Below are 23996 nucleotides of genomic sequence, written 5' to 3'. Positions count from 1 at the left end.
TGAGTAACCGTCTGCAGGCCCACATGCAGCTCCTCCTAGAGGAGTGGGAGACCGACATGGCGGACGTGGTAGCTGCTATGCGGAGGCGCGAGATGGTAGAGGATTCGGAGGAGCGGGTAAGGGACCCACGCCCCTGTATTCCCGAGGGATCGGCTGCTGCGGCTGAGGAGCCCGGCTTGCGACCGCTCACTCTACCTCCCTCCCCGCTACCCGCGTTAGCTGCTGCCGCCCCGCCACTAGGCCCGCTACCTGTCCAACCGGTAGTGATACCCTGCCAACCCGCCCCGGTGGATCAGCCGGCTGCAGACGCTCAGGAACCCCCTGAATCGCTCCCGTGGGAGCCGCTGGAACTGTGGCCCCTTTCGGAGGACATGCCAGAAGTCCCAGCGGTGATTGCGCCGGATCCCGAGCTCGGGACCGTAGCATGGCTGAAGGCCCGAGTAATGGAATTCCACCGACGCCAGCAAGGTCAGATCTTCCTTATGATGGAGCAGTGGACTAATGAAGTGGAAGCGCTGGTTGCAACCGCCCCGATGTATGGGAAGGGAGAAGATATGGTGGAGCCAAGGAGTAGCTCACGTCCCCATGTCCTACCAGGACCGGTCCCTGCGACTGGGGGGCCCGGCCCTGTCACGGCCCTCATATCCTCCCTACCATTGTTCTTGGAGTGCCTCAGCGTTGATCAGCCTGATTTACTACCCCACGCTACTGCAGAGGAATCTGATGTGCTGGATGCTGGAGGCCAGGAGGCTGCGGCAGCTGGCGGCCACCTACCTGACACGGAGCCAAGTGAAAGCGACTCCAGCTCTGATGCTGAACCTATCCCTGGAAGTGAGGCAACAAGTGAGTGTCTCCGCTACGTGGGAGAACCGGTGGTGTACTCCACTGCGCGAAATGGTGGAAATGGCTATCGGGCACCCCTGTCACAGTCAGCATGTCACTGCATGTTTGATATGCTGGTGACGGAGGAAGGGGCAGCCTTACCAAAGGAATCAGAGTAAGGCCAGCGGAGCACCATTGTCTCAGTCCCCATTGGGACCAGCATTGTTGTAAAGTTTGAAAAGTTTGAAAAGTTGATGAGAAAATGAAAATGATTACCGAACAGTAATCTGATTTGCCTTTTGATTGCAACTGGCCGTTGCCGGCACCGTTGTCCCCGTGGGGACCTTTTGAAAAAGTTGTTTTGCATAAGGGACTCCTTATGGACCAGCCCGAGAACTGGCAGGGCAACCACAAACGTTAGTGGCTTGTAAATAATATGTTTTGTTGCAACTGCCACCGTACCGCCTCCGGAGAGGCAGATTGGAGGGAGGGCCCGCAGCAGAGCAGGCTGGGGCCCAGCCACCACCGGAACCGGTGGCTACCCTCTGGAGGGGAAGGACAGATCCCGCTCGGGTAACTTGGTTCAGGACTGGGGTCAAGGGGTGCTGCCTGTTTCTTAGGGGCAGCATCAGGGCCAGGTTACTTGGGTGGGAGAGAGCGGCAGCAGCAACCGTTTAAAATCTTACCGTAACGTTTAAGAAAAGTGCCTCCCGTTGTGGGATGATGTTAATATATTTGTATGTCTGTCACCGTTTTTTATCTTTTCAGAAAAAAAAAAAAAAGGAAAATAAAACCGGTGTTGGACGGGCAGCCCGAGGACGGTCTGCATTTTGCTAAGGGGGAATGTGACGCCCTGGGCAAGCCAGGGGTCACAGGTCACAACAACACACACACCCCACATTCCCTGCAGGAACACCGAAGTCAAAACACAAACCCTTGTTGCCTTCCTCCAGGGGCTGATGATCACACCAGGGGGTGGAGCCAGGTGGTTGGTCTCCACCCACCAAGGAGTTCACAGTCCTGGAGGCGGGAAAAGGAGACAGTTTTAGTTTGGAGAGTAGAAAGAGTGGAAGTGAAGTGAAGTGGTAGTGGAGGAACAAGTGGAAAACTGACTGAGAGCGTCCGGGTGTGTGCCCCGGACAGAGACAGCAAGGTTGGCAGACGGCGGTGACCGTCTGCAGGAGTGGTCAATTGGAGTTACCGAAAGGACCGTGGACGGGTGGTGGCCCGGCGGTATCGGACCGGTACACGAAGAGAGACCAGCACCAGTGGCAGGGACCTTTCGAATCCCGGCAAGGCTTGGAGTCGCCGTACATTTGCCAAATCCGTTAGTGAGGGGGACCTCCTGGGTCTCTAAACAGCAAAGTCCCGATAGAAGGCAAAAGTCCAACCGTGGGAGGGACACCGCCACCGCCAAGGCACCAGTACCTCAGGGCCAGCGCCTGCGGGCAAAGTGGGGCTCCTCCGGCCAATATCCAAGCCGGGGATCGGGTTACCGGTGGGAACCCATCGATACCAACAACCGTACATAGGTGCAGGGAAAAGACCATTACCGTTAACTGCAGGGAACATCAGCACCGCAGCCGTCCGAGGGACCCGTCCAACCAGCCGCTTGTTTACCGTGAACTGTGTCATCATCTGTGGGCTGAGTGAGTACCTCCGTGCCGTGCGGCACAGCGCTGCCCCTGCGTCCCTGCACCTCCACAGGCCCCATAACCCGCCATCCCCAACCCCATCACCGGGGCCCCGGGACAACCAACCCCCTGCCCACGGAGGGGAGAATCACCAACTCAGCTGCTCCCTGTCACCGCTCCCGGGATCCCCGTACAGAGCAGCGGTGGTGCTACTAAAAATCACCACAACCGTGGGTGGCGTCACGGACATTAACCAAATCCCCCACCAACAATCAACCCCCTTTCACTCACGGGCGAGGAGTGCCGCTCGAGTCCCCGGGACCCGGCCCATCGCTCGAGCCACAGAGCAGCAGCAGCCGCAGAGCAGCGGCGGCCGGGCCCGAGCTGTGGGAGAGCGCAGCGTTGCCACCCTCCTCCCCGCCCGCGACATATACATATTTACTTAGGGGGAATTTCGGTTACAACAAGTTATCACCAATCTGACTGCTGGGACTCCTACTGATCATGAGAACAAGAGTCTTGAGTCCTCCATTTCAATGGTGCATCGAAAAAGCAGGCATACGACCACTCATTTGAAAATCTTTGTAAGTGAAAGATATAGCCAAGGACAGCTCTACTATCACCATTAATTACATAGACAATGAATGGAGTGACTGTCCCTACTTGCACCCACTCGATTCAGAGGAACTGGGGCCCCTGTTCTTATGATCAGTGGGATCCTTTCCTTGTAGTGTGATTTCCAGTAATAAGCCTCTTTTCACTTATTCTGTGGAAGGAGATAACTTTTTCTAAGCAGAATACCCCTTTTATGATATTTTTATAATAATAATTAAATTGGAATGTATACATAGACTGTATGATTGTCAAAGTTGTATAACATATTTTACGTAATTCACAATGAAATCTGCCATATACTGGTCTCGCTAATGCTCTTTTAAGTATCTGTCTGAAAAAGCAATACCAATTTCAGTCAGAAAAATTACATAATTTCACATTGAACCATATATCATACCTATTTGTATAGTGTCCCATGGTTCGGGGGCTGGAGGGGCTTCTGTTGGTGGTGCCTGCAGTAGACTAGTGGCCCAGTAGGCTCTAAAGCCTTTTGACTCTGTGAAAACGTCACTGTAGAATCGTATTGTGAGAATGTTACTGTTACTAATGATTCTATCTGGTAATTTTGTTCCACAGAAAGGACCTACAAAAGTGAAGACAGCAATAATAAGATATAAAGGATCATACAACAGATATTATGTTACACGTAGCAGTAAAAGAGATGCATAGCAGTCTTAAAGATTAACTAAACTTCCAGCAGTTTCAGCAGATCCCCGTAACCATTGAAAAAGACCCCCAAAAGTGCATAACTCAGGAGTGCACAGCTCCTGCCTGAGCTCATACACAGAGCCAAGTATGGATTCAATAGAGAGCATATGATACAAAGCTGCAAAGCTTAAAGGGGTATTTCCATTTCCAAGAGCCTGTCCTAATATATGATAGGTATAATAATAATAACAATTAATAATAATATTAGCAAATTCATCCACTTAGAAATGTAGTATAGTCCCTCTGATTCTCTGTCGCTTAACTCATGTTCAGAGCATTGCAGGACCTTAGGTATCCATGGTTACAACCACGCACATTTCCTAAAGAAATCAGGATGGATGAACAAAAAATTACATCACCTGCTTAAAAAGAAAAAGGAAACATACAACAAGTAGAAGATGGGGGTTACACCTAGGGAAGAATACATGGCAGTTTGCAGACTCTGCAAGACAAGCGTCAAAGTAACTAAGGCCGAACACGAATTGAGATTTGCAAAAGAGCACAAGAGTATGGTAAAAGGATTTTTTGGGGGTATGTTAAAAGCAAAATAAAAGTGAAGGAGACCATAGGAGTCCTGCAGAATCAAAAAGGTGAAACAGTCAACAAGGTGGAACAGCAGGTGGAGCTACTAAATTTGTATTTTGTATCTGTCTTCTCTCAAAAAACTAATGCAAGCATCAACAGTAATCATGATAGAAGTGATGGTCAGGAGGAGTCCAAGTTGACAATAAGCAAAGGATTGATGTTAGAACACTTAGCCAAGTTAAAGGAAACCAAGTCCCCTTGGCCAGACGATTTACACCCTAGAGTCCTAAAAGAGATAGCTGAGCAAATAATAGTAGCGCTTTCCATTATCTTCAATAAGTCATGGGAAACAGGAGAGGACCCTCTTGATTGGAAAAGGGAAAATGTGGTTCCTATTTACAAAAAGGGGAAGAAGGAGGATCCAGGGAATTACAGGTCAGTAAGCCTGACCTCAATTGCAGGAAAAATCTTCGAGCAAATTGTCAAAGAACATTTACTTAGGTACCAGGATGGGACGACATTAATCAACCAAAGCCAGCACAGCATTATGACCAATAAATCTTGTCAGACCAACCTTATTTCCTTCTACAACAAAGTCACTGAATGGTTGGACCAAGGGAATGCTGTGGATATAGTATACCTTGACTTCAGTAAGGCATTTGATAAAGTATCACATAACATCCTCACAGAAAAAATGATCAAGTACGGAATTGACAAAAAATCAGTTAGATGCATTCACAACTGGCTTAATGATCGTGCGCAACAAGTAATTCTAAATGGATACATATCAACCTGGAGGAAAGTCAAAAGTGGGGTGCCACAAGGCTCTTTCCTGGGGCCAGTGCTGTTTAATATCTTTATCAATGATCTGGACAACGGAATTACATGGAAACTCATAAAATTTGCAGATGATACTAAGATAGGAGGAGTAGCCAACACTAGAGAGGCAACAGAGCGTATTCAAAAGGATCTAGACACACTCGAACAATGGGCCGAGGTGAACATAATGGTTTTTAATAGGGACACATGCAAAGTCCTACATCTGAGTAAAAGAAATGTAAAAAGTGCATATATAGTATGGGAGGAATAGAACTGGGTGATAGCTCCGGGGAAAAGGACTTAGGCGGGCTTTGCACACTACGACATCGCAGGTGCAATGTCGGTGGGGTCAAATTGAAAGTGACGCACATCCGGCATCGCATGCGACATCGTAGTGTGTAAAGCCTAGATGATACGATTAACGAGCGCAAAATCGTCATAATCGTATCATCGGTGCAGCGTCGGCATAATCCATAATTACGCTGACGCGACGGTCCGATGTTGTTCCTCGCTCCTGTGGCAGCACACAGCGCTGTGTGTGAAGTTGCAGGAGCGAGGAACATCTCATACCGGCGTCACCGCGGCTTCCGTAGGATATGCGGAAGGAAGGAGGTGGGCGGGATGTTTACATCCTGCTCATCTCCGCCCCTCCGCCGCTATTGGCCGCCTGCCGTGTGACGTCGCTATGACGTCGCACGACCCGCCCTCTTAGGAAGGAGGCGGGTCGCCGGCCAGAGCGACGGTCGCAGGGCAGGTGAGTGCATGTGAAGCTGGCGTAGCGATAATGTTCGCTACGCCAGCTATCACACGATATCGTACCTGCGACGGGGGCGGGGACTATCGCGTGCGACATCGCAGCATTGGCTTGCGATGTCGCAACGTGCAAAGCCGCCCTTAGGCATAAAAGTGGATGCCAGATTCAATATGAGCCAACAATGCGGAGCTGCAGCTCAAAAGGCCAAGAAAATTCTGGGATATATCTAGACAAGCATTGAATCTAGATCAAGAGAGGTAATTATTTCCCTATACTCTGCCCTGGTCATACCCCACCTGGAATACTGTGTACGGTTCTGGGCACCCCAATTCAAGAAAGACATCAATATATTGAAGCAAGTCCAGAGAAGTGCAACCAAGATGGTAGAAGGTCTGCAAACCATCTCATATAAAGAACGGCTAAAAGAACTAGGGATGTTTAGTTTGAAAAAGAGAAGGCTGAGAGGAGACTTAATAGTAGTCCACAAATATCTGAAAGGTAGTCACAGTGCAGAGGGAACTACCCTATTCTCATTAGCACAAGGAAGTACAAGAAGCAGTGGGATGAAATGACACGTCCACGGTGTCTGGGGGGTTACTCGTCACCGAGCCAGTGTAGATTTGGATGTCACAGCGGCCTGGCCCAGTTCAGTGACCCCGGTGGCGTCAATAATAGGGGGGATAGGGTGTATTTACAGGGGAGAGAGTTTGTATTTGTGACGCCACCTGTGGTATGTGGCTAATATAGGAACCGCCGCTGTGGGAGGTATTCTCTGGGGCGGATGATAACGCAGCTCGGATGGTACAGCTCTCCACAGGCAGAGCTCAGACCCCAGGGAGGATTTTGGGAGTAGTAGGCTGGGTGGTTTAACGTTGGGGTGCAGGACTGAGGACACCGGTAATAACTGGACAACAGAGGGGCTGTAGTTTTCTTTACCTTTACTTAGCAGTTGTTATTACAGACCCGGGAGTCTGGTCCAGAAGATAATGAGTGTCTGGTCAGCCTGAAAGCAATTCGTGGATTCACCTTGCTAGGTCGGTTGGAGGCCTTCTTTGTTGCGCTGTGTGAGTTTCTGTGGCCTGGAGCTGCACAGTGACTCTCTTCCTAGTTGTTGTTGGTCCTTTCCCTTATGGCGGGCAGAGCGAGCCAATCACGGGTACCTCCTGTGTAGCTGCGGCCCCGGGCTCTATCTTGCTGCTTCACCTTTGGGTGTTCTTGTGGGCCCGGGGACTTTAAATCTCCTGCCCTCTGTGCTTCACTGATGGGGCTTTAGCACCCTACAGTCTAGGACCCCGGTGTCCTGCTTGCTGCGCCTGGTCCTGGGAGAGCCAGGTGAGACAGCTCTCTTTCTGCAACCGTCTGTCTGCTCGCCTCAGATCGTCTGAAGTGTTTCACTTTCTGTTCCTGTGTGTGTGTAAGTAACCCCTCCTCCAGGCCAGTATGCTTAGAGAAGCTTTCCTCAAAATGGGTCCTTGAGCTCCCCCTGGCCGAGAGTTAGGAAATGTTGAATGTTGGTATACCTAACATAAGAGACCCCCCTCCTTGCTTTCAGGCATAGCATCACCCACGGTAAAGAGGGCAACACTACTGTGGCTCCCGGACACTTGTGTGCCACAGAAATGTAAAGGAAAGAGATTCAGATTAGACATTGGGAAAAACTGTGAGGGGCAGTCAGGGCAGTCAGGGAGTGGAACAGGCTACCACGGGAGGTGGTGAGCTCTCCATCAATGGAAAATCTCGAGTGGAAACTGGATAAACATATAGCTCGGATGATTTAGGAAAGCCTGCACTTGCAGGTGGTTGGACCCAATGGCCATTGAGGTTCATTCCAACCCTACCATTCTATGTATTTCTATGTATATAATCACAGTTAGTTGCTAGTTGACATAATCATGGATACCTAAGGTCCTGAAATGCCCTGAACATGAGGTAAGCGACATAGTGAATCAGATACACTAAACTACATTTCTAAGTGGAGATATTTGCTAATATTATTATTAATACACCTGCTTGCTACATATTGGGATAGAATCTTTGAGATGGCAATACCCCTTTAAGCCTTCTGTTGAATCCATGCTTCGCTCTGTGTGCGTACTCAGGCAGGAGATGTGCACTACTATATCTTTCAGGTCATTTGACTGATTAGTGGCTGTCTTTAGGACCCGAATCTCCACCATATGTGCCTTCAGAACATACAAAAAAAACTACTGAAATGTAGTTATTCTTTATGTCTTAAGGTAAAAAATGAGGATCATCATAATTCCTTGTGAAAATAAAGGAAATATTTCTTGAAATGTTTGAATCCCAATATAAAGCTCCTAATACCTGCAAAGCCATGGTTCACTTTACAGGATTTTCTGAATCTGAAGTACATTGAACTCTCTCCATCTCTTTGAGAAGACCACCCTAGATTTCAGTCTGGCCATCTTTTTGAGAGGACCACCCACTAGATGGCCAATATCCAATACAATTTTCAGTGATCATCTCAAAGAGGTGGTTTGACTGTATAATAAAAAAATCTATATATCAAAGCAGGAATCCTTTACTTGATTGTACTGATTCTTGTTACACTGTAAATTAAAATTTGCAATATGCAGATAACTTCTCAAAATGAAAATGTGCCATAAAATGCTGCTAATGGATGATCAGTACAATCTTTACAAATGCACCATTAAAATCTATAACCATAACAACATACCATGTTTAGTGGCTTCTCCAGAGCTCTCTTCATATACTGCCACATAGTCATAGCACTGCCTACTTACTAGGTCCACATCTTCTAGGTCAAAATGGGTGAAATTGACAATCAGCTTTTTTCCTTCTGGCACTTGAAGATGCCATACACACAAACTGTTAGGGGCATAATTATTAGGCCAATTTGGGGACTTGATCACTCCATTCTCCTCAGTAGAGCCACCACCACATGACTGGATCTCTGTGAAACAAAACATATTAATTACTACTAGTAATTCATAAAAACAATTAAAATGGATGAGTGAAGAGTCAAGTAAGTAGTCACGTAATGTTATATTTACAAATGTACAATGGCAAATTAATAGATAAACATCTTCATAAAGATATCTAGGCTTCTTGGGTGTAATCCAGTTTCCTTTCACATTTTCAAACATACTAGCAGGTTTAATGGGTTCCTATGGGTTTGGCTCAAGTGTGAGAGATGAACATCCAATCATGGGCCTCATTGGGAAGGATTGTATAATGCTACTGAATATGATGTCTTTCTTGGTTGGACAGGACTTCAAATATTGTTGCAGAACTATACCATTTTTTTGTCTGTTATGTAAAAAAAATCACAGAATGACACAAGCCTAAGCACAATGATTTCAGTTATACATTGCTTCTTTTGAATCAGTTTGAGATTTGGCACAAATAGTAGACCGATACCTTCAGAATACGTTTTGTGGCTTTCTGTGCATATGGTATTGTATCAAATTTTGTGTGGCTCTACAATATTGGTGACCTATCATTAGGATAGATGATCAATATCAGATTAGTGGGTGATTGACACATTCACTGTTCAGTTGCTAACAGCTCCGGTAGTGGATGGATATAAACATTGAATAGAGCTGCACTGCTCTGCTCCAAGTGTAGAAGCTGCTGACGAGTGCTGAAGAGCAGCTTCTACAGTACTTAAGGGAAAAGAGCTGATATACAGTTCCTGGCAGGGACCACTATACACTGAATGATTTATCTGTAGGATAGATGATCAATATCAGATTAGTGGGCATTCGGCACCTTCACTGATCAGCTGCTATCAGCTCCTGCAGTGTATGGATGTAAACATTGAATAGAGCTGCACTGCTCTGCTCAATGTGTAGCAGCTAATGCCGAGTGCTGAAGATCAGCTTCTACGTTTATGGAAAAGGAGCTGATGTACAATTCCTGGCAGGGACTACTGCACACTGAATGACCTATCTTTAGGATAGATGATTAATATCAGATTAGTGGGCATTCAGAACCTTCATTGATCAGCTGCTATCAGCTCTGGCAGTGGATGGATGTAAATACTGAATAGAGCTGCTCTACTCAATATGTAGCAGCTGCTGCCAAATGCTGAAGATCAGCTTCTACTTTTAGGGAAAAGGATCTGATATACAGTACCTGGCAGGGGCCACAACACACTGAATATAACTGGTTTTAATGAGATAGGGGTATATATTAATAATATTAGATAGTTATGGTAATCTGATGTTCAAATATAAGAATAGATACAAAAATAAAAATCAATAGATAAGAAAATTAAAATTTATACACTTGCACTTTTACCTATATGAATGTTTCTCATTTGGTTATGGCTATTTAATGATCCACATGGTCTATCAATCCTTGGAATTTATTTATATACATTATGATTTACAATGTGCATTTTTAAGCTATTTAATAAATGATATTTTTTTATTTTTATCCAAATGTTGTGTTTTTTCTTGTACAATCTCGACAAAAATGTCTCATTTTGAACGACACTAAAAAGTGATTTTAGATCTCTAAATTCTGAGCTTGCAGGTGTAAACTGTCAGTAAGCTGTTGTGGATGCTAAAAAGGGCAGACATCCATCCAAAATATTTGGTGCAATTTTTTTTAGATCATCATGTGAGAAACATTCCACGTTCTTGTTAAAGTTGATTGATGAGAGCCTTATTGTAAAGTACGTGTCTGTGAAGTGTATCTCTCATAATTGCATTTTTCATGTGAAATGTAGCGGCTTACATGTGTTTGGGTGTGGGAAGAAATGTGAAAATACATACAATCTATATACAGATATTACCCAAAGAAAATAGAACATTTTAACATTCAGCCATGTAGCCATCATGCCATGAAACAAGCACAGAATATTAGAGAACTAAGTGTTGTATGTTCATCCTTCATCAATAATTACCTTCTATATCATCAGGCAGGACCTCTTCCCATTTTACCTCAAAGCCACGATCAGTTTTGAGTTTGTCAGTTGAGAATTTCAGGAAAAGCTTGTTGCTAGAGCTGATGATCACTGGAGGCATGACAAATCCACAGTAACTGCCTGGAATGACAAAACGGATTAAAGTGACAACCTGGATGCTCCATTATTAGCTCAATAAATAAAGACAAGTAACTGGTCAGACTAGGCAGGATGACAGTGGCCAACGATCCTGACGATGTGTCTAAAAATGTCTCAAAAACACCTAAGATAGGAAAACCCCTTAAAAGGTTATATATACCTATCCCAATCTGTCCCGTTCAGTACTGTAGAGCTAAATTGGTGGAGAAAAGCAAACCCAGTCTGACACTGCAATATTTAGGCAAGTAAGAGATTTTTTTTGAGAGATGTAACTCTCATGGTTATTTTTTACCTATTGAATCAAAGCTGTCAGATATTTCCAGCACGTCTCCAGTACATTGTCCTATTTCTCCATCCATAGCAAGATCGTTGAATGTCAGTTTTATAAGCCATCCTGGAGTCACTGAGATATTCCAGCTGCAATGGAGATCACTTGGATAGGTATCAGGGTAATTCAATGAGTAAATAAAACCCTTGCGACCTTCTTGTAGAGCATTACTACCACAGCCGGAATCTGCAGAAAACGAAATAGAGAAAACCCCCCATAATATATAGTTGATTAATCAGGCTAATATCAAGCTTGTTAAACTCTATTTGAAATGTGGTTATATTGCATTACATGTAAAGGTATGTATATTTTAATAATGACCATGTTTCCACAAAAATAAGACCGTGTATTATATTATTTTTGGCTCAAAAAACTGTGCTAGAGCTTATTTTCGGGGGATGTCATATATTTTGTATTGGTGTAAGTAATTGGGTCCCTCAATAATGAAAAATGAATATTCACCCTTTTCCCCATCCATAATATTCACCCCTCTTCCCACCCACCCCTCTGCCAACATCATTAATTGGAACTTATGTTAATGAAATAATGAATTTTCACCCCGTTCCCCACCCACCATTATGTGACAGGTGTCAGTGATTCACTCAGACTGTCATCACAGGATTGCAGCACGATGCTCGCACTGGCTGGCAGCTCTTCTGACCCAACTGTGTCATCATGTATTTCTATGCAGCTGACACGCTTAGGTGAGAAGACCAGTACCACTGACCAGTGCAATTATTGCGATGAGAACCTGTGATGACCTTAAATCACTGACACCCGGTACAGAGGGGTGATATTCATTATTTCATTAGCATATGTTCCAATCACTGACTCTGTTGGAAGAGGGGTGATAACTATCCATTTCATTAACTAGCCAGAATGTGACTATAAACTTCCAGGGCTTACAGCAACATACACCAATATAAGTTACATATACTGAAAGAACTGCCCAAACATTATTTCAGTATACTATAGCTATGATGATCCACAACTAGGGCTTATTTTTGCAGTAGGGCTTATATTATATGCATATTCCAAAAAGGGAGAAAAATCCTGCTAGAGCTTATTTTCTGGGTAGGTCTTAAGGGGACTTTACATGCAGCGATATCGCTAGCGATATCGCTAGTGAGCGTATCCGCCTCTGTCGTTTGTGCGTCAAGGGCAAATCGCTGCCGTAGCGCACAATATCGTTAGGAGCCATCACACGGACTTACCTGCCTAGCAACGTCGCTGTGGCGGGCGAACCTCCTCCTTTCTAAGGGGCGGTTCGTGCAGCATCACAGCGGCGTCACTAAGCGGCCGCCCAATAGAAGCGGAGGATTGGTGATGAGCGGCCGTAACATCCCCCCCCCCCACCTCTTTCCTTCCTCATTGCCAGCGGCTGCAGGTAAGCTGTAGTTTGTCGTTCTCTAGGTGTCACATGTAGCAATGTGTGCTGCCTCGGGAACGACGAACAAACTGCGTCCTCAACAATCAACAATTTTTTGAAAATGAACGACGTGTCAACATTGGACGATTTGGTATTTTCCATCGTTAACGGACGCTCGTTGGTGTCACATGCAACAGTTCTAACGATGCCGGATGTGCGTCACGGAATCTGTGACCCTGGCGATATATCGTTAGATACGTCGTTGCGTATAACAGGGCCTTTATTTTTGGGGAAACAGAGTACTTTAGACATTATCGTTTTGTGTCTAAAGTTCTAAACTGACTTATGTATCGTCATGGTAACAGACTAAAAACATATTCCATGTAGCTTCATTCAGTAGTGATATTTCCTTCCATCAGTTCTTATTATCCTCATGTCCCTTACTCACTATTATTATTTTTCCCTTTGCACATTATTGCTCTCCATTTGATTAATTATGGAATTTTATTTAAACTTCTGTATTATATTATTACTGTAAACATTTAATAAAAAATAATATTGAAATAAATAGATAATTACCAATGTAAGAAGGGCTTTCTGTTGGAATAACACCTCCTTCAAATGCTATGTACTTAGCATGAAATGATCCTCGTCCACCCTGCTCATTTGCTTTGAAACGAACCAACAGTGAATTTGATGTAGCAAGCACTGGATCGGGGATTTCTTTTCCACAAAAATGTCCTGTAACAAAAATGAAATCATTGTACAGAGAGAAGAATTAACGTCAGGGTGTTTTGGGGATGGTTTCTCGGCTGTATTGTTTTACTATATTGGCCAAATGTTGGTGCAGCTTCTAGAGTACCGCTCATATATTGGGACATACCAATACTAGCACACTGCTGATCGCGCACAGAGAATACCTACTGAAATGTTGTATAGTATCTTTATATTTGCCCCCTGCAATATTTCAGTGGGGCTTTGTGACTTGCCCTTTTATAACCACTCACAAAAAATTGATAGCCTCTGAAAAATATTTAGAATTTTGATAAACATGATGTTCAGCCATACAACTCCTAACCAAATTGTCCTATTACTGAAGAGCTGGAAAAAGACATATAGAAGCATAGAGATGCCACATCGGGGTCTCCTGCTTGGGCTACCCTCCAAGAGACTAAGAGGTACTCTTTACCTGGTGGACCTAGATTTCTATTGTTGGTTATAAATAATTGGACTCTCTACATTTAACTCCTCACACCAGAACTGGTACAGGTTTAAATGAAGACAATATAAGTTATACTGAATCTTTAAAAAAAAAAAAAAAAATAATAAAAATAATAATAAAAAAAAAAAATATATAAATTTTATATATAATATAAAATTCTGCTCAGCTAATGTGTCTATCTGGTCCCTACTGTAGATTGTACTGCCCATTTATTGTAAATTGATTACTTTAATTGAATCAATTCAGAAATTAAAAAAATCTATAGCAGAGGCTATATTCATATCCTATGGTTAGCATATCCTCCAAGAAAAACTCCTGATTAGAGATGAGTGAGTCTGAGGTTTGGTGTTCAGTGTTTATACCAATCACAGACTTTAAACAAAAAACAGAGTTCGGGTTTGGAGTTTCGGAGCTTTACGTATGAACACCACTCACACGAGCGTCGCAGGGCTCGGGTACGCTCGGTGCTCAGCCTAGTGTGAGCCGCCTGCAATGTTTAAACGGCTCGCACTGCGGGGTAACAACAGCAAGATCAGATGTAGTGTGCACCCAAAAAAGAATAAAAATGGATAAACCCAGCCCACTCGACCTCGGGAGTGATCTGTTTATGGCTGGCTGCATGTGAGACCCGAACTGCCCAATTAGTGATTTCTATTGGGGTTTAGGTCAAGTTTGTGTCCCAAACCAATCTTAATTTAAAATTCAGATGACTCTGCTAAACCGAACCTCCACGGGTCCATTCATCTCTACTCCTGATGAATATGACAATGAAATAGGTTGAGCTCCCTCCACATGATGAAAAACTGAGAATGTCTTTTTATTTAACTATATGAAAAACATAATCGAATTGGAATAAGTGAATTCTACTGGAAATATACTGTACTCTGCGAGATCCTCAGATGTTTGCCTCCGACAAAAGGGAAACAGTGTGAACAGAGCCTAAACAGGTCAATGTAACTGATCCATAAACAGTCTTCTGTTGCATTAAGGGAGGATTAAATTCAGTGCCTTGCAGGGCAGTGTTCCTTAAGTTCAGTCCTCAAGGCCAACAGTACGTGTTTTGAGGATTCCCTTAGCACTGCACAGGTGTTGAAATCATCACCTATGCAAGTGATTCTATTATGACCTGTGCAATGCTAAGGAAATCCAGAAAACATGCACTGTTGGTGGGCCTTGAGGACTGGAGTTTGCAGAACACTGTTCTAGGGCAATGCATGAGCATTTGTATTGGCATACTCTCAGGCAGTGTTTTATTGTGGCATTAGGATTATTAAAACCAGGAGCATACCATCTACCCTAGTTTATTATATTACTATAAATATTACTGTCATGACAATACCGATTGCAGAGTTAAAAAAGACCTATAAGTTGCTCAAAATAATTTAGTTAAATACTTTGTAAAAATCCTTGAGCTGATTCTTGCACTCTTTTTTGTTTTGTGCAATGATGCTCCATTGCAGAGATATTCACATAAATTGCTTTTGGAACGCAACATGTGAAATCTCTGCTTGTAGTGCAACTGGGCGTTTCTTTGGAGTCTTCTCTAGGAGAGTGCGCTTTCACCTCTCCTTCCCTGGCAATCACAGCTTGCCAGCATCTAAAACTGCAAGACAACCAGATTAGCTACCAAACTGTGAATGGCAACGTTTGAGAGAAATAAAAGCACACACTCTTAGAGAAGACACCCAGCTGTACTACAAGCAGAGATTTCACATAAAGTGCTCCAAAAGTCCAAAATAAACAAATGTGAATATCTCTGTAAAGGAGTAATGGAGCACAAAATTGAGAAGATCAGCAGAATCAGGGGAGCTCAGGGTATTTTTTAAAAAGTATTTCGTTCATTTTTTTTAGCAACTGATGCAATAGAAGGAACATACCCAATTTTTGAGATCCTTTTCCATCACCATCATAAATTTCAACCACTTCATTACAACCAGCAAGTCCTGGAAGTTCTAAGTCAAATTTGGTAAAGGACAGTTTTACTCTGGAGCCAGCATTAACTGAGATTTTCCACTGCAAAATAAGAAAAAAAGAAACATAAAAGGCCAACTGAGTCCGGATGTCTTTTGACTGGACAAAGTTCTCAGTACGTGACTTATTTATTACAGATTTTCAGTGTGAAACAGACATTGAAATTCTTCCACAAAATATATTTTAATTTTAATGCATGTAATCACAGCAAAATTTCTACATGGATTTCAGAGCTGAATTTTGACATGAATAGATTTTTCCTTGATTATCCACTTTGTATTGCTAATGTATAGGATATATGAAATAATTTGCTCCTGCATGAGATCTTCGCTTTGTAGCAGGTCACAGGGACGAGTGTCTGTTACACACAGGAGGCCAGCAGTGGGAGGAAAAATAGGTTGGAGAAGCCAGAGAGCTGTAAGTGCATGATAAGCCCCTGCACTTGAAAGCTCTTTTGTATAAACATTCACCAATGGATTCTTACAAAACGCAGGCATGGACCTTTAATACAATGGTATGGATGCCATCAACATTACATGGGTGTCCAACCTTTTGTTGCGACTGGGCCATATTGGAAGAAGAAGAGTTTCGTGGGAAACACAAGGACATAGGCAGCCCAGTGACAAACTATCCCTCCACACTTGATGCTGTGTAGGGCCTCAATGGGGAAGTGGGCCCTTGGCAACTAAACAGTTCTCCTACCTCACTCTCAACACAGGTCCAGCCTGAGACCACCAAGCATTTTCCAGTGAGCCAGTCCGGCACATTGTGAAATGTGGGAGCCTAGGACTGAGGTAACTGGCAAAAGGGGATGATTGGGCATTTTTGTTGTTTGTGACCTCACATGGAATGATGACCACCAGGTATCTTTCAGGTATAGAACCTCTCTCCTGACTCCTTTTGGCTTACTTTCTCTAAGCTATCTCTTTCTTGTCTTATTTCATTCGTTTTCAATCTGTTGCACCACCCTGTTCCTTTCTCCAGTACCTGGCCCCTATGCATGAACTGGCAGATGGGAACAATCAGTTGTTTGTTCCATGTCTCCATTCTTTGCTGTCTAGGGGCTCTCATCGCTCTCCTGATTCTTCCCCACAAGATACAAACTGAATAGGTAAACTGAGGGAAATACTAGTAAGAGAAGCTACACAGGTGTTCAGCTTTGTAAGTAAGGCTGCTTCCACACATCAGTTTTTTTGTATCAGGACCAATCCGGCTCAAAAACCTATGCAACGGATGCGGCGAAAAAAACGGATCCGTTGCATACATTTTTCCATGCGGCCCGTCCGTTTTTTTTTTTTGATACTCAGCATGCGCAGTTCAAAAAACCGCATCCGGCGGCCAGATGCGGTTTTTGCCGCAGGACGCCGCATCCGGTGTTCATAGGCTTGCATTGTAAATGTGCCAGGCAACGTTCCATCCGGCCGCTACATGGGTTAAATATGCCGCATCCAGCAAAAACCAGACACAACGCAAGGCCATGCGGCACAATACGGCGCTAATGCAAGTCTATGCGGAAAAAACACAACTGGCGGCAAAAAAAAGGTTGCGTTTTTCCTGCAAAGCGCCGTATTGTGCCGCTCAGCAAAAACTGGATGTGTGAAAGCAGCCTTAAGCAGCATGTGCCTGCCTGCACAATGTGCCTGAGCATTGCCCTGCATCAAGAGCTGAGAGGGCTGCGCAGTGGTGTTGCTAGTCACTTTGATTCTGCACCAGGGTCCAGAATGATGAGTCCATCAAATATGACTGTGACTCCCCTGGACTAGTAAGGGTGTCACAGGAAACTGCACTCCTTTCTCTTATGGTGCAGAACTCACCCTCCATGGTTCTGGGATCCTATACTTTGGTATTGCTCCATCAGCATTCAAATTCTAACCACACCTCACACCACGCCCTGTAAGGCACACCAGTGGGTGGTCTAGCTAGAAAAGGGCCACCCGCCTAGGGGTCAGATAGGCTGGTGGGAGGGACATAGTCAGTTGAGTGGTAGCTCTCAGAGAGTGAGGAGCTGAGGGAGTTGTAGCTCCCTTGGAGACTTTGGCTAGGTCGCAGACAGTGGTCTGGGACTGGAGGAGTTGGAGACCCGGTCGCAGGGTATTGAAAAGGGTGCCCAGACTTAGTTTTGGAGAACAGTCGGCACTGGAAAATCTAGTAACCAGACTGGTACCGAGCATGGCGGGGTACTGAACCCTAGATCAGGGAGTAGCTTCACGCAACCTGATAATTAACCTGTGGAGGATAGTCTCTTTATGAACTTTTCCCAAAAGCTCAGAGATCAAAGGCACCAACACGAGGGGGATAGGGCTTTCCAGCTTATGCGGCCTACTGTGATCCCAAGTGTCAGCCATCGAGAGCACAGCTTCTCTAACTAACTGTAGGGAGCGGGACCCCGAAAGGTTCAGGCTGGGGGGTCACTCAGAAACATCTAAATATAGTGCATGGAGGCAGGTCCAGAACTATCAGCAATACCAACGGAGACGGATTCCTGGACGAGCTCCCCTGAGCGGCAGCGGCACCCAGAGACTTTGTTTACTCCTGTGTGAGAGTCTGCTTAATGGTTGCACCAACACCCACACGACCTGAGTAAGTACGCTGATTCCCCTGAATCTCCCCGCCTAGCCGGCACCACGCTCCCCTTCATCTTCACCGTCCAGAGTCCTGAGGCATACCCTACCCGTGAACGGAACGTCATCTGGCTGCCCCGCTCCATCTACCCCGGGTACTCCCATCGGCAGCAGCGGTAGTCCCGTTACCGCGAACCACGGGTGGTGTCACGAACACTAACCCTCCTTATATTTTCGGGTGGCCGTAAGGCCCCGGGTCCGGAGACCCTCGAGCTACAGTATCCCCGGATCCGATCAGTCCGACTGCTGCAGGGGTGGTACATGACTAATGCTACCATTTACAAAAAAAGTTTAGTGTACACTGAACAAAATTATAAATATAACACTTTTGTTTTTGCTCCCATTTTTCACGAGCTGAACTCTGAGATCTTTCTCTCAAATATTTCATGGGCAACAGCTCTGGTGAACATCCCTGCAGTCAGCATGCCAGTTTCACACTCCCTCAAAACTTATGACATCTGTGTCATTGTGTGATAAGACTGCATATTTTAGGGTGGCCTCTTATTGTGGCCAGCCTAAGGCCCACCTGTGCAATAGTCATGCTGTCTAACCAGCATCTTGATGTCACACCTGTGAGGTGGATGAATTATCTCGGCAAAGGAGAAGGGCTCACTAACACCTATTTAGACAAATTTTATGAATAATATTTGAGAGAAAAAGTCTTTTTGTGTACATAGAAAAAGTCCATGGCTGGAAATGTAACACAAGTTATATGTGATGTCATGTACTAGAGGTAGAGAGTAGGTAGATGACCATGTGTTTAGAGAAAAAGCAGTCACACAGAGAGATAAGGACCAGGAGCATGGTCATAAGACTGGCTTACAGAAGTGTGTCGCCCCGTGCCGGCAGCCGGGCTGCTCGGATCCGGATCCGCAGTGTGGCTCAAGGAACTCTACTGGACTCGGGGGTCGCGCAGACACTTCAAATAAAAAGGGGACGTATTTGTACGGGATTTGCCGTAAACTTTCTGTGACGCCACCCATGGTGTGTGGTGAAATGTGGCACCACCGCTGCTGTTGTGGGGCACCCGGGGGACGATGGGATGGCAGCTGGATGTTAGCCCCCCCGTGCGTAGGGATGGATGTCCCGGGGCCCAGTGTCTCTTATGCTGAGAATGGTGACTGCAGGGGCCGGTGCGCCCGGTCAGACCGGGGGATGTTAGTTTACTCACGATTAAATGAATCAAACAAGTCTAATAGTAAACGAAGGTGCTGGTGGCCGGCCGCCGAGGTCGGGTGTATCTGGTCCCACACCCGGGCTGGTGGTCTATGTCACTTTCCTCTGCACTCTGTTCTTTGTGTGGTGGACTTCCCGATGTGAAACACGGGAGTCCGCTCCCGGTCCTTTTGTTGGGAGCCTTGCCCGCTGACGCTGACCCTTGGGATCTACCGGGCCCTGGCGGATGCCCTAACCCCCAAGGCGGGTGGTTGACTGCTTTTGGGACTTTGTTTGGGACAGGACCTATAATCCTACCCTCAATTGGTTAATTAGCTAGGCCGTTCGTTCCAATCCTGGCTTCAGGGTCCAAGTACCCCCTCTGTGCACGGTTTCTGGGTCGGTTCTCCGGTGTCGGTACCAGCGGGCTCCAACCCTGTCCCGGGTCCACCTCGGATCTCTGGCAGCCGTCTTCCCGTCTCCAGACAGACACAGACCACCATCTTCCACCTAGCCAGCACGCAGGGGCTCGAACCCCGACGCCTTTTCTTTCTGTCTCAGCCTTCACTTTTCCCTCCTCAACTACTTCACTCCACTCCACTCGAACTACAACTTAGACTACTGCTTTTCCCACCGCAGGTTCTCCAGACACCTAGTTGGGCGTTCTCCATCTGCCTGGTCCCGCCCACTGGTGTGCCTTTCCTACCCTGGGTGGGGGTGACTAGGGTTTCTGGTTGGCTGTGTGTAACCCTGTGTGGGATGGTGTTATGCGGGGGCCTATACTGTGTGACCACCTGGTTTTGCCAGGGCGTCACAGAAGTATCTAAGCTATAGACAGTACATTAGTAAGTGAATAATTATATTGCATTAAACCATTTGCACACAATTCATTTAAGATCAGAAAACGTATTTAACAGCACTAAATGACACTGTATGAACCAAGCCTAAGACAAGTTGTTACTTCCCATCGCTTTGAGAAAAACACCCCTGGCGAGCATTAGTCTATTGGTATAATTATGTGTATCTATATGAATTATTACAGGATAATAATATGTTATATTAGATTCTCTCTTCTACTTCAGTGATCGATTGACCTTATACAACTGTTTATTGCATGTTTCATCCTAAGTGATAATTACGTTAATAGACAATCATTGATGCCAGAATTGCAAGCCTTGAGTGATTAGACAGTAATTGTAGCCTTATATTCATGGGACACAATTTAAGAGTTAAAGCCACACCTGGTCTTAATTCCAAATCTAAATAAAGTAAGCCAATACTGGGCTTCAAAGAAATCCTTCATCACCCTGAAATGGAGAGAAGTAATTACCTGGTACAGGTCATAATTCTTGTTGTTGTACGTGCTTGGGGACTGGAACTCTCCTGTGTTGCCCTCTAAATATCCTCCACCTCCCACAATATCTGAAAAAAAAAATAAGATTTAGAAAATATTCTTAATCACTGTCATACAAATGTTTATGCATTTTCTTTTATTAGATTATGTATGCTACAATTTTTTAATAAATTATTAAGACAATAATTATTCTCAAGCTTCATTGTCAGCAGACCTAGGCTGTGTTCAAAGTCTAACACCCAAATTGTGTCGCTGTAGGAGATATATAGGAATATATCCAATGATGATGATGACGCACCACCAATATCCCAAAAATATCAAATGGAGAGGAGGCTATTGAAAAACCAATAACAAACTCTAAAAAGAAAATAGCCGAAACCAACAAATAAAATTTATTAGTAAAATATAAAATTGCAAGGTAAATGGAATGATTTAAGTGCACACAGCAACACAGCACCGCAAAAAACTACACAGCAGGAGGACAGAAGAGCAACAAATATTATATCACAAAAATGGTGCAAAAAATCTTAATAAAGTATATAAAAATGTGTGTGTGTGTGTGTATATATATATATATATATATAATATACATATATACTCGTGTATATATATATATATATATATATATATATATATATATATATATATATATATATATATATATATATATATATATATATATATATATATATATATATATATATATATATATATATATATATATATATATATATATATATATACACAAATATATACACAGTACAGACCAAAAGTTTGGACACACTTTCTCATCTCTAAAACAACTATTAAGAGGAGACTTTGTGCAGCAGGCCTTCATGGTAAAATAGCTGCTAGGAAACCACTGCTAAGGACAGGCAACAAACAGAAGAGACTTGTTTGGGCTAAAGAACACAAGGAATGGACATTAGTCCAGTGGAAATCTGAGCTTTGGTTTGATGAGTCCAAATTTGAGATCTTTGGATCCAATCACTGTGTCTCTGTAGAAAAGGTGAACAGATGGACTCTACATGGCTGGTTCCAACCATGACGCATGGAGGAGGAGGTGTGATGGTGGGGGGGTGCTTTGCTGGTGACACTGTTAGGGATTTATTCAAAATTGAAGGCATACAGAACCAGCATGCCTACCACAGTATCTTGCAGCGGCATGCTATTCCATCCGGTTTGCGTTTAGTTGGACCATCATTTATTTTTCAACAGGACAATGACCCCAAACACACCTCCAGGCTGTGTAAGGGCTATTTGACCAAGAAGGAGAGTGATGGGGCGCTACGCCAGATGACCTGGTCTCCACAGTCACCAGACCTGAACCCAATCGAGATAGTTTGGGGTAAGCTGGACCGCAGAGTGAAGGCAAAAGGGCCAACAAGTGCTAAGCATCTCTGGGAACTCCTTCAAGACTGTTGGAAGACCATTTCCGGTGACTACCTCTTGAAGCGCATCAAGAGAATGCCAATAGTGTGCAAAGTAGTAATCAAAACAAAAGGTGGCTACTTTGAAGAACCCAGAATACAAGACATATTTTCAGTTGTTTCACACATTTTTAAGTATTTCATTCCACATGTTTTAATTCATTGTTTTCATGCCTTCAATGTGAATCTACAAATTTTAGTCATTAAAATAAAGAAAACTCTTTGAATGAGAAGGTGTGTCCAAACTTTGGGTCTGCACTGTATATATATATATATATATATATATATATATATATATATATATATACACACACACACACATTTTTATACACTTTTTGAAGATCTTTTTCCATCATTTTTGTGATATATTTGCTGCTCTTTTGTCCTTAAGGATGCAGTGTGGTGATATATTATAGATAGTAGGCTGATCAAATATCGAAAAGTCCCACGCCCCAGTGTATAGGAGCAAGTGCCAATGTATTTGCCAAAAAGAAACCAATGTATTTTCTTAGAAAAATATATATACTGCCCATAGAGTAGACATGACAGAATAAAAGAATAAGGCAGAGCACCACAATGTATATAAGGATTACGAAGGCTACATGCCGAAACATGTGTAGGGTTCTGGTGTCGGCACAGCAGTTGTGGATCATGGCTTCAGGTATACACCTTTGATTTTGGACTTTGTTCATCCTTATATACATTGTGGACCATGTAGGACCAGTCCCTGACTGTATTGACACCTCCCTCTGGAAACGTGAGTGGATAGGGGTGCACAGTCTAGAGGGTGAATTTGGGGGCCCCTCAGTATAACAGATGTGTTGGCCTTTGTTTTTCGTTTTGCTATAAAATCTTATGAGTAGCAATTACTGTACTATCTCCTATTTCAGTAATGTAAAAATCTATCTTAACGAAAGACATAATTTGCCCGTGGATTGAGATTTTTCTAAATGATTAAGTCCAGCAGGAGGAAGAAGCAGATTTCTCCGATACATATATTACAATCTTGATTATTTTTCCGTGTATTTTTGATGTATGAAATTAAAATATATACATAGGTTACTCTTAATATTTTTTATTCCTTATTTTTTTACTAAACAGATCTAGTGCCTAAAGCATTATTCACGTCTAAGAAACATGCCAAAATGGATTATGCTTAGCATTTGCAGACAGCATGCTAAAAGTTGAGAGCCTTACCTAGTTAATATAGCTATGATTAAAGGTTTAATTTACTGTAATAAACTAGGAGTAGTTTTAAGCACAGGGTGCGGTCAGGGCTGTATTTTGCCTTCGTGCTGCCCTAGGCACTTTAAGTGGTCGCGCCCCTTAGTGACAACGTAAAACTGAGTTTTCGCACACGACATCTGTTTAAGGCAGATCTACTCTGTAGCACACTTTAAAAAGTATCAATAAGAAACGAACCCCCCCCCAATGGGAATCACCACAGGCACATCAAAACATAGCATGAGTATAAAATATTCCCACCACACCGTCCCCACTTATATACTGTGACTGTGACACTGCCCCTAATAAACACCACACTGCCCTCCCTTATAAACTACTGTATATCCACCACACCTTCCTCGATTATGAAATATGATCTGTACATTGTGAGG

The 23996-nt window shown here is 44.0% G+C and overlaps 1 protein-coding gene across 1 annotated transcript in view; it reads right to left on the bottom strand.

Moving 5' to 3' along the window:
* Positions 1-23996, bottom strand: part of LOC142312211 (ovochymase-2-like) — a 171782-nt gene that overhangs the window by 70117 nt on the left and 77669 nt on the right. The window contains exons 5-11 of the mRNA XM_075351118.1: positions 20927-21018; positions 15727-15862; positions 13207-13368; positions 11223-11444; positions 10772-10912; positions 8576-8812; positions 3469-3654 (exon numbers count right to left, since the gene is read on the bottom strand). Coding sequence (XP_075207233.1) covers positions 3469-3654; positions 8576-8812; positions 10772-10912; positions 11223-11444; positions 13207-13368; positions 15727-15862; positions 20927-21018 — 1176 coding nt within the window. The remainder of the gene's footprint in view (positions 1-3468; positions 3655-8575; positions 8813-10771; positions 10913-11222; positions 11445-13206; positions 13369-15726; positions 15863-20926; positions 21019-23996) is intronic.

This window comes from Anomaloglossus baeobatrachus, chromosome 1 (assembly GCF_048569485.1).
Source record: "Anomaloglossus baeobatrachus isolate aAnoBae1 chromosome 1, aAnoBae1.hap1, whole genome shotgun sequence".
NCBI lineage: Eukaryota > Metazoa > Chordata > Amphibia > Anura > Aromobatidae > Anomaloglossus > Anomaloglossus baeobatrachus.
This window is presented reverse-complemented; position numbering and strand designations above follow the sequence as displayed.